Source organism: Quercus robur, chromosome 12 (genome assembly GCF_932294415.1).
Source record: "Quercus robur chromosome 12, dhQueRobu3.1, whole genome shotgun sequence".
NCBI lineage: Eukaryota > Viridiplantae > Streptophyta > Magnoliopsida > Fagales > Fagaceae > Quercus > Quercus robur.
The window spans coordinates 13003756-13016366 of NC_065545.1; the positions used below are offsets into that span (position 1 = coordinate 13003756).

The 12611-nt window shown below is 33.2% G+C and overlaps 1 protein-coding gene across 1 annotated transcript; it reads left to right on the forward strand.

Moving 5' to 3' along the window:
• Positions 1-1547: 1547 nt before the first annotated feature.
• Positions 1548-7875, forward strand: LOC126708145 (glutathione S-transferase-like). Its single transcript, XM_050407956.1, has 5 exons — positions 1548-1828; positions 1925-1985; positions 6272-6317; positions 7299-7496; positions 7616-7875. Exons 1-5 carry the CDS (start codon positions 1548-1550, stop codon positions 7873-7875), a joined length of 846 nt encoding a protein of 281 aa, XP_050263913.1.
• The last annotated feature ends 4736 nt before the right edge of the window (positions 7876-12611 follow it).

The following is a 12611-nucleotide window of genomic DNA, read 5'->3' on the forward strand; positions in this document are numbered from 1 at the left end:
CTGGAGGCAGAAATTGCTCTAGTTCATTATTCTCTCTGTAAAAACTACTGCGTCTTTACGTCAAGGGTTTTGTAACCAATGAGCTTCTTGATCTTTACTGTTGATGAACTGAAAAACTTTGCAGCCAACATCTTTTTCAAGTTGGTAAGTTAGTCACGTACTACGATCCGTGGACCATTGGTTAGTCATGTATTGGGATTCGTACATTGAACATAGAGATTACTACTACAATACAAGTCTAATTGGACATTGGGGTAAGGGTTCAATTGTAGGTTGGTATTTTAGGATAGGCCAAAGGGTTTGGTAAGATTCCTTATACTTGTAATTGCTTGTGATTAATAATAGTGGATTCTCGGGAGTGGTGACCTTAAATTCACCTGGTGGGGTTTTATCTTGGTGGTTTTCCTCGTTCGTAAACAAATCACTTATATCAAATTTAATTTCCATTGCATTTAGTTATTTGGTGATTTTTTTGTGCTATCACCCTATTGCATGTAATATGACTAATTAATTAACTTGGGTAATTAATTAATTTGCAAGGGTTTAATTCATTTTAACCCAACATTTAAGAACACAAAAAACTATTTTGTTTTATTGGGAAGTAAATTAAGGTATATTTGGTAACTATTTTTTCTCCTATTTCCTTTTTTTAATAGCAATTTTCTATTTTTGAAAATAAAAAACTTGTTTGGTAACTCAAAATGAACAGAAAATAAAAACTGTTCTTAAAACTCAATCTGTGAAGGAAATTGAAAACATGCAAAAGACTGTTTTCAATTTATAATTTTCAAAAGTTAAAGAAAATACGCATTTGATTTAATGAATCTGTCTTATTTAATGAGTTAGCATTATAGTTCAAATCCTAATAACAACATATTTTAGTATCTTTTTATTTTGTTCTTCAAAAAACTATTTTTTTAATTTCAACTAACCAAACATGTTTTTGATTTCAAAAATATAAGAAAATTGTTTTCTCTTTATATTCCCAAAAACAAGTTTTTTAAAATAGAAAACAAAAACTGTTATCAAATATAACCTTAATATGTGAATCAGATACATATGTATATTTGTACTAAAAGTGTCCACTTTATATATATATAAATATATATATATATATATATATATATATAAATATTTCCCATTTCATCTTCAACTTTTGACGACTAAAATATCCTCACATATATTCTTAACCTCTCTAAATACTCCTATTTTTTAGTTAAATAATTTTTGTGGGAGGACTTTCGTCTCAGCCCCTAATCAGGTATAGTCCTCTTTGGAAATGGCGTTGAGCCTTAGTCCTCAAGGATTTGTTCAATCCCACATCGGGGAGAGACGCATCCCACTCATACCTTATAAGCCTTTGGCCTAAGGATGAGTGTACCACTATTACACATAAGAGATCTTTTTCCAGCCCGTATCTGTTGTGCGTGTACCCTGAAGTAGTTGAGCTGCTCCTAGAAGAATAACACGAATGAATTTGTGGAAGCCACATAGGAGGCAAATCTCTGTCTCACAAGGCCCTAACACAAGGCTACTGGTGGCTAAACATGCAGAGGGAAGCACAAGACTATGTAAAGAAATGTGACCAATACCAAAGATTTGCACCAAACATTCACCAACCTGGAGGAGTCCTTAATCCCTTAACTAGCCCTTGGCCTTTCGCTCAGTGGGGCTTGAATATTGTGGGGCCTTTCCCTAAGGCAGTAGGGAATAAGAGGTATTTGTTGGTCGGCACAGATTATTTCACTAAGTGGGTTGAAGCTGAACCTCTGGCGAATATCAGGGATGTGGATGTCAAAAAATTCCTTTGGAAAAATATTGTCACCAGGTTTGGAGTCCCTTGAACCCTCATCTCGGACAATGGACTTTAATTTGATAGTAAAGCCTTCAGAAGATATTGCTGTGACTTGGGCATAACGAATAGATACTCCACCCCGGCGTATCCACAGGGAAATGGGCTGGCCGAGACTGTCAACAAAGTCATAGTAAGTGGACTTAAAAAGAGACTGGATGATGCAAAGAGGAATGTGTAGAAAATTAAAGAGTAAAAGTTCAAGAAGACTTACGAAAAGAATAAAGGTGTCCTTGGACAGGTCTTTAGTATTTGTAAAGGCTCAAGTGAGTTGAAAAGGTGTGCAGGTTTAAGGTATGTGTGCTAGAATGAAATGAATGCTAAAGTGAGAAAAGAAGTTGATTTAAGAGATATTTATACGAAGGAGAGAGCAGAGAGCGGGAAAGTTCCCGCTCAATTCCCAACGAAGCCCTCAACCTTACGATTCATATCACGCCGTAAAACGTGGGGGACAAAGAGCCGCCAGAATTTAATGAGGACGTGTCTTGAATGCTGCAGCACTAGGAGCATGTCTTGGGGCAGTCAGAAGGGCGTCTTCATAAGCAGAAGAAGGGCAAAATGGGCATGGAGCTAATTAGGGACATTGAAATCCTCCTTTCTTCCTGAGGAGCCAGAAAGGAGAATCTCGAGGGGCTATTGTAGGGCCCTTGGGCCCAGAAGTTCATTGTTTACCCATATAGCTGAGAACAAGGATCTGCCTGAGGAGGAGAAGTCTTCGTCAGAGGAGATTGTGCTGATGAATAAAAGGTGGGGTTTGGTCATGATAGCTCAAGAGAGCTCGCCAAGGATGAAAGAGTCTTTGGCTAGACAAAGCCGGGGTCCTATAAGATGGTTTATCAGCAAGGATGACGATCCCAGAAATTCAGTTGGAGTAGACAGGCATTGAAGAGGCATCAGATAAGGAGGAGTCCCGAAATATCTTAGAAAAAAGCTGCTGCCTCTGCATTAATGTGGAGGTGATGCTTGAACAATGGTTTTCAGCCTTACAGCTACTACATGAGGACTTATAGGAAGTGCTGATGGGACAAGTATCCAGATCAACCATCTAGAGTGCATGTAGAAGGTGGAAATGGAAGGAGAAGATAGTATAAAATGAGAAAGAGGAAGTGAGACAAGGGGATTGGAAAATTCAGGAAAGAAACACTTTATCAATCTACAATCAAACTTGTAACGTTACCTAAGAATTATACATAAGAACCAGGGTCCTCGGACTTCGCTGATGACTTTTTTTCTTCATATTATAGTTGTCTATTTTCATATTTTTGTCATCAAACCTATCTAACTCGTTGTTCGATCAACCCAAGCTCAGTTTTCTAACCCATTCTCTACAAATTTATTGTTTTGAGTTTTTTGGGCCTAAGTCCATCCACGTGTTGGGCTAGGAATTCAAATTTGGTCCTTACAATTTTAAATTAAAAAGCATAAACTGGTTAATAGAATAATTTACTACTCCTAAGTTTTAGGCCTAAGTTTTAAGTTTTTTCCTTTATTTTCTTAATTTAGCCTAAAACTTAGGACACTATTTCTATCTCATTTGTAAACATTATTCTACTTTACCTTACCTTTTTTATATTAATTTTTTTTAATAAATACACATGGTTATTTATATATCACTTTTAAGTATTATAACTCTAAAAAAAAATAAAATAAAAAAAGAACATTATTGCATGTGCAAAGCGTGTGTGATGAGAGAGAGAGAGAGAGAGAGAGAGAGAGAGAGAGAGAGAGTTTCAACTTATGGCATTCGCTTTTAATGGTAGTATTTTATCATTAGAACAAGACACCAATCAATTTTTCGATGTAGGCAGGGTTGAATCCTAGATCTCTTATTTAACCATTAAAGACTTTACTAACCGAGTTAATTGGAATCCAATTTTTGTGGAAAATTATATTCGCTATGATGGTTATACTATACTTTTCTGTTGAAAAAAAAAAAAAAAACCAATGAGTGTAATTTACACAAATAATTTCCAAAAAAAAAAAAAAATCACACTTATGGCTGGTAGGTGGGAAACTATTGATAATAGGTAGAAAAAAAATTGATATTAAAAGCAAGTACAAAATAAAAGCTTTATCAACTCAATGGTTGTGAAAAAAATTGATTTTTTTTTTTTTTTTTTTTTTTTTTTTTTTTTTTTTTGTGTCTAGAATACAAATATTTTGTCTCAATTTTTGCGTTCTACTTTATGCTCCACAAATTACAATTTGTTGTGTATTTGTTGTATTTGTAGTATGGCTTATATATATATATGGTACATGGAATGCACAAGAATAGATTGCAAGCATATGCAGTTGGTTAATTAAGCATTACAAATTTACAGTAGAAAGTTTACAAGATATCAATGTAACATTTGGTTTGAGTTTGTGCTATAATTGGCATGATTTATGTTCGATTATTGATATATCAAATATACATCATGAAATATCATGTGATGATTGGTAAAGTTCTCTCTGTTAGGATTAGTCCCCTTAAATCTTATTGTATGATGTTATGTATGATATTATGTGTGACATTATGTATGACTTAATGTTGTAATTAATAAATTTTTTTTATTATTATCTAAAATAATGGTAACATGAATATTTGGACATTATCATTTAGTCCATGAGATGCATAGTATGTGATTTATGTGATTTTTTCACAGAAGATATAAAATACAAGTTCTTTGTAAACTCAAAATTTTAGTTCGTAGTCGGTGATGAAATTGGACATTTCATCTGCGAAGACTATAACATATCAACTAAGATGATTTGTCTTGATCATGGAAGTGAAGACTTCTAGTTGATATGTTAATATGTTTTAAGAGTTAAGACATATTGAACTAGACCACTGTAAAATTTATTATTCTCCTAATGACTGTCAAATGAATAATAAATCTCACGATTTCTATTTACATGAACTCTTAATCCTGAGAGAATAACAGACCTGATCATGAAGTGTATGTTGCTTTGATATATTAGGAGTGAGATTTAAAGTTACGATCAAAATCTCAGTATGTTAGGCAGCCACATTTAGTGTTGATGGAACATATATTCTCAAGATGGAATTCATATTCTCTTAATGGAGATATAAAATATTCTCTTGAGATAAGTTTAATGGATTCGGTTATTCAGAGTGTTAGACCTAATCACTTTAGTAAGAAATTATTAAATTATATATTTATAAAATTTGATTTCATAAATATCAGATGAATAACTTAAAGTATTAAAACGGGTACTCAAGGATTAAGATGTAGTAATCTTCAAAGTGGCAGTCTACATTCATAATTTTGTATTACTACGAATATTTTATGAAGGGGTTGAATGTATAATAAGGTTTTGAGATATAATTTATTAATAAGGCCTATAGTGTAATTATATTTATATAGTGGTATTAAATATAATTAATTGTAACTTTGGATTTATCAAGAGTTGACAGAAAAGCCCAAGGCCCATTGGAACTAGTGTCTTATTTGTTCTTTTTTGGTCTCACTCCAAGTCACATACTAAAGCCCAATTGGAATGACCCAAAAGACTATCCCAATTAGATAATCAGTTATAAGGAGAGAAACATACAAAATTTTGTAAGAGAATGAAATGGTTTGTATGTGAGTGTATGATACTCTCTTATTCTCCCTTGAACATATACATATAAATTGATTGAAAGACCACACTTCTTAGGCACAAGTGGAATTGGAGTGAAGATTAAAAGTGTTTCCAAGTACTTCTAATATTTGGTTTTGAATTTCACTGCACCAAGGTACACTCTCTCGTTCTTATATTCTGAAATTTACACAATACATATTCTCAATTGCGAATGAAGTAGATCTGTTAATTTTCCACTGCGTATGTTTTGTATGTAATACAAACATGTATTTTTCCAACACTCTCATGGGACACAAGTCATGTTGGGGAGATCATATGTTAAGGAGATTTCAATTGAGTAATTAATATAACATATAGAAACACCGCTTAACTCAAAAGTTTAAACTTATGAGTTTAAGCTAAACGACGTTATATTTACTTCTTGCCTCTTTGTGGGCCATCAGAAAGTCTTACTGTCATATTAGCTCTCTCTTGTGTGTGTGTGTGTGTGTGTATATATATATATATATTTCACTAGCACGTCATACATGGGCCTCCGTGTCCATGGAACTTTACATCGCACCATTATCTAGTACCATTGGTACTCATTCTCTTTTTTTTTGAAGTAAAGGACCTTGAACACCTTGCCACACACCACCATGAGCTTTGATACCACTTATTAAGAAGATTGAGTAGTTACTATAATATATAAGGACACCACTTGACTCAAAAGAGTTTAAGCCTATAAATTTGACCCAATTATATTATATTAACCATCCCTTTTATCATTCTTGCTCAATATAAGACTTTACTTACATGTATATATCTAATAAGTTGTTCATCTATATTTTGTAGCCATTTGGTGAAGTTCCGGTATATGAGGATAGTGGCATCAAGCAATTCGGTAAGCTGCCCAGGGGCAGAGCTAGGGGGGGTAGCTCCCCCCCCCCCACCCCCCCCCTCCTCCTCCTCCTCCTCCTCCCAAAAAAGTCCTTCATATATTTATAAAGTTGAGTTGTACTCCTAAAGTTAGAATAGAAAAGAAACATCTTCTCTCAAATCGTACTCTTGACATGAAATGAAAAATAAATAAAATACATATTTCTATTTGAGAAAGTCTAGAGACATAATAAAATTTCACAATAATCTTATTTTTAGTTGGAATAGATCCCAGAATAAATATATTATATTTTATTTTGACCAATAATGTACTGGCACTTCAATTTATTATAAAAATATTGTGAAATTTTGTGGTGTTACTTAAACAACTCATCCCACTTTAAACAATGAGCCTACACGAAATAAATGCCACCAAACCTGATTTCACTTTTGACCAATATTCAATTTTTTTTTTTTTTTTTTTTTTTTACTTATTCAAATTTCTTTCATTTCATTTCAGGTTAAGCAAGTGGAATTCAAACTTTACCCAAAATAATAATAAAATATCTTGTATGACACTAAAGTTGTAAAATGTCCATTATTTATTTCTCCTTCATTTCTTGCATTTTCATAGTTCAAAATTTGAGTTTTATCATAAATCCAAATTTTAAATAATTAGAAGAATACAGAAAGAAAAGTTAAAATTTATTTTCTCAATTATTTTGAAGAATCAAATTAATTGTCTAAACTTTATGTATATATAGATTAATCTCATACTTTGATGATTGATCATCAGGAATATTTTACAATTGTTTAAATTTTAATTGTATGACAATTATTTTGTTTATAATTTTGTTATTAATATCGATTAATAATTTTAGGTTCTTTATTATTATTTTTTAACCTTGCCCCCCTAAACTAAAATCCTGACCCCGCCAGCTGACACCTATGCAATTTGCACATTTTGCTATTCCAGGCTAACAAAAATGCAACCAATTGATTGTCGAATCAAGAGCAATAATAAGATGCATGGCCCATGAATATGGCAAGAAGGGAGAAGAGCTAGTGTACTGTGATGGCAGGGAGCAGGCCATAGTAGCCAATTGGGTTGATGTTGAGGACCACCAGTTTGAGCCACCAGCAGCGAAACTTATATTTAAGATGGTCATTAAGCCAAACAATTGCTTGGCTCCTGACCAAGGTGTGGTGGCCGAGGCTGAAGCCAAATTAGGCAATGTTCTTGATGTGTATGAGACACAGCAGCGAAACTTATATTTGAGATGGTCATTAAGCCAAACAATGGCTTGGCTCCTGACAAAGGTGTGGTGGCCGAGGCTGAAGCCAAATTAGGCAATGTTCTTGATGTGTATGAGACACAGCTAGCAAAATTTATGTCTTTGGCAACTGACAAGTACACCATTGCTGATTTACTTCACCTCCCAAATTTGCAAAGCCTTATGGGAACGCCAGCCAAGAAGCTCATTGAATCGCGACCTCGTGGGAGAGCATGGTGCTATGAGATCCTAGCTCGACCTGCTTGGGCCAAGGTGCTTGAGATGAAGCATAAAGCTCAGGTCTAGGTAGGAAAACAAATCTTTTGTTCCACTTTTTATTCAAGCGAATCTTATATACAATTACTTAAAAATATGCTTAAAATAATCATCGGGTGCAATGTTAGTGCATGGATATTATTCACTTCAGTTTGTCTTTGAATAATCAATGGAGGTGCTTGTAATTTTCTACTAAAGATATAATAATTTTCACAATTTTTTTTGTAATTATTGAAATGACATGTTTTGATTGTAGTTACATCATTTTTGCCTTAGTTCACCCTTGATATCACTCTTCCATTTCAAATATTATCAATTTCGTCAATTTCATGGCTCAATTAGATTTTACAAACCTTTGTGTACAGTCTATCATGTCATTTAAAATTTTAAGTCATACGACAATATTTACACTATTAGATCTAGAAAATAAAATCCGAACCTTGAAATAGATGAATTGAACACCTTTGGAAATTGAGAGAATCCATTTATATGATACACTAATTAAAACAAGTCATATCAATAGTTGTAAAAAAAATTATGAAAATTTAAGTTGTTACAATCATTTTTGTTGGAGATTCTGGCATTTTACCCTTAATTTTTTTAAAAATTGGCAATATGCCCCTGTTTGCAAACTATATAGGAGCGTGCCCCTGTTTCGATACTCGATTACCCTAAAATCAAGTTCAATTAAATACTTGATTCGTAGAAAATCGAGTTATGCCCGATCAAACTTTAAAAAAAAAAAAAAAATTTGCATGCAGGAAATCGAGTTCCATGCAAGAAAATTTTCATAAGTGCGATTGCCGCATATTCAGGGAGCCTTATAGTGGCATTTTCAAGCCCTATAGTGACGTTTTAAATCCCTATAGCGGCATTTTCATGCAAATTATTTATTAGTGTGATTGCCCCATGTTCAGGGAGCTCTATAGTGGTGTTTTTAAACCCTATAGTGACGTTTTTAATCCCTATAGCGACGTTTTCCTGCAATTTTTTTTATAAGTGTGATCGCCCAATACCCAGGTTCAAGAAACTCTATAGTGGCGTTTTTAAGCTCTATAGTGACGTTTTAGAGCCCTATAACAGCGTTTTGGAACTTGACTTCCCTAAAATCGAGTTCCATGCATTTTTTTTTTTTTTATAGTTTTATTGGGCATAACTCGATTTTCTACGAATTGAGTATTTCATTGAAACTCGATTTTAAGGTAATTGAGTATTGAAACAAGAGTATATCCCTATATAGTTTCGAAATAGGGGCATATTGCTAAATTTTTTAAAAATTAAGGGCAAAAGGCTAGAATTCCCCATTTTTGTTACATGAGCTTGAGCATGATTTAATTTAAGTTGTCACAATCATTCTTGTTATATGAGCTTGAGCATGACTATAAATATTTAAGGACAACATCTAAGTGCCACAAAATAACTGTCACTGGCGAGCACAACAACTTGAAACACAAATAGACCCACCTACATGAATCCGCATTAAACCGTAATGAAAGTGATAATTCCTCAGGTCATCACAGATAGTATCGGAGCCAAACCGGTAATGCCATATATACTGTAGCACAATGTAAAACCTGACAAAGACATCAGAAACTGATAATTCCTAAACAATATAATAAATTAAACTAGTGTGTGGGTGACAATGCTAATACTAAATGCATGAGAAATAATGTGTCCTTTTTGTGTAATGCATTGGATGGGCCATTAAAATTGGAGACTCGTGAATGTAGGCGAGTTAGCGCTTCTCTGAGGTTTTGCAAGTTTCATCATGTTAGAAGGGAGGGGAATAGATTAGCTCACGCATTAGCTAGAAGAGTAGTTTTATCTGCAGACACAGATGTATGGGCAGAATTCCTACTTAGTGATTTGGAGGATGTATTCCAATCGGATTTAGCTTAATAAAATTCACTTACCTCTTTCTCAAAAAAAAAATTGGAGATTATTTTGTTTGTTTGTTTTCTTCCCCTTTTCTAGATATTTATTTTTTGACTAAATCTTATATGAATAATTAAGGATACTTTATTAGAGTAAAATAAGGGAGGTAGCCAGGCCCATCTCCTTCATTGGCAATAAAGACTCAAAATGGGAGGGGGTCTATCCCAATTATAAATGACAAACAATTGTCTTTCTTTCTTTTCTTTTTTCCAATTTTTTTACCCGCTAACGTAGGTGTCCAAGGTTCTTTGAGATAACTATTCGTTGAGTGTGAAATCTCTTCATCCCCCACACACCAAATAATTACAGGGAGAAATCTCTTAAGATGACCCTAAGTCTTTTGTTGTCAAGTAAGAGATTTGTATTCAAATCCAGTATACAACAAAAATTTATTATTGTCCTAGCAAGATTATTAAGAACTTTCATCATGGAATGAACACCATATGTGTTCAAATATATTGCAATTTATTTTCTCATTTCTCTTCAATTGCATAAAATCGAAAACCAATAAACTCAACTTGATCATAAGATGCATGAGGTCAAGGATGTTTCCAATTTGTTGGGCCAGCTTGATATAGTTTGAGGCCTAAGATGATAAATTTAAGTGGACCTTCTATATTAAAATATTAATATTAGAAATTTATTAATACTAACCAAACCAAGGATAATTTGATGAATTAACACTAATCAAATCAAGGTTCGCTTCATATAAAGAATTAAATATAAGTATAAAATCTACCAAAAATTTATTATTATTATTATTATTTAAAAAGAGTTTCACTTTATCTTGGATACATGCATGGTTAAGTAAGGTTGTAATCTAATTTTAAAATTTGTATTTTAGCATTAAGATAGCGTTTGGATTCGGTGTTTCCTTTAGCGTTTGCATTTTGCATTTTCCTTTTTTTTTTTTTTTTTTTTTTTTTGGCTGCATGCTTTTTAGACTTTCTCCTGACAGAATGCACTGTTGAGTACTATTCACACACTGTTGAGCACTGTTCATGGGAATTACAACCATTTTATTAAAAAAATATTAAAAATAGGTCCCACGATACTATTTACATATTTATAAATTATTTTGTTACAGTGTTTTCAATTTTCAGCAAAATAAGCTATATCCAAACGGACTCTAAGAGAGAATGAGAGAGATTTTTTAATGCGTGATTGTGTGTAAAATTAGATATTTAATGTTGAAAATCTATTATGTAAGATATTGGCAGTCTACAAAAGTTAAAGCCCTCATACTATTTCTATTAGAAAAATAATCATCATTATGATCTTTTGCATTTACAACATTTTTCTTTTTCAAATAATATTTAATTTCAATTGAGCTGAGTTTCTATTGGTGTACTTTTTTTTTTTTATTAAAAAAATTATTATCATAAAAGTCCCTTTTTTTGGGTTAAATAAAATTCCCTTATTATAATGGAAGAGGGACTTTTATTTTTTAATAAAAAATGGATGGGACCTTTTTGCAGTGGCGGCCTTAAGCCTAGGCTAACATGTGCTAGGCCTCGGGCTAGGCTACCAACTTGATCAGATTTGGCTGTTCTTTATTACTACTACTACTGCAATATGGTCGTGTTCGGTGGAACAAGGGAAAATGCTGAGACTAGAGGTGTGCACTCAATCCGTTAACTCGTCAAAATTGACTCGATTTAACCCAACTTGTTGAATTGGATTGATTTTTAGGACTTGATGGGTTGGGTTGAGTTAGGTTACAATTTTTTTTAATAGCGGGACGGGTTGGATTTGGGTCATAAAATTCCAAACCCACCAAACCCAACCCGACCCACCCATATGTTTAAAATATATTATATAATTAATAAAAATTTTAAAATAACTAGCTCTTTTTATCCTATATAAAAGTTAATTAGTTGACACAAATTCTAGTAAATTACTATTGTTGTTTAGTCATTAGTGTTGTTTACCTTTAAAGAGTTACATACTAATCTTTGAGTTTTTTTTAATATATTTATATTTATATTTTTTTTACTCAATTTAATAATAATAATAATAATAATAATAAAAAATTTGTCCAATCCATGGGTTCAACCCGACCTATGTAGGTTGGATTGGGTTAGATTTTTTTTTGACCCACCATGGTGGGTTGGGGCAAAAAATCCCCTTAACCCGACCCATGCACACCCCTAGCTGAGACCACCGAAACTGACACAATTTTGTGTCACAACTCTTTATGTGGTGAGTTATAATTGGTGAAGGTGTGTCCCCACATGACTCACAAACACTCCTTCACTAGTCACAACTCGCCACGTGGTAAGTTGTGGCACAAAGTTGTGTCATTTTTTGTGATCCTAACACAACTCGTGGAATAAGTGTGTATTGTTTTAGGAATTATGTTAGGAACACAACTTTTAGCACAATTTTGTACCACAACTCGCCACAAGGTGAGTTATAATTGGTAAGGGTGTGTCCTCACATGGGCCACAGATATATTCTTACTAATTACAACTCACTATGTAACAAGTTGTAGTTCAAAATTGTACCAAAAGTTATGTCCCTAAGATAATTCATTGTTTTAGGTACCTACTAGTTGTTCCTTTGGGTGCAGGCATTGACTAACACTATTCTTAGCATTTTTGTGTTATTCGGCTGAATGAGTAGCAACCCTTTTTTTTTTTTGGGTAGGTATTGGTGTGGTTGCTCAAATGATTCCAAATGATAGTGAGTTCGTACACAGACTATTCGGGTAGGCTTTTAGGCTAGGACATTAAATCCATTGCTTAGGGTCGAGTTGGACTAAAACCCAAAATTTAGGAAAATAATTAGATTTTTTGAAAAAAAGAAGAAGATAAATTGAATCTATTCCT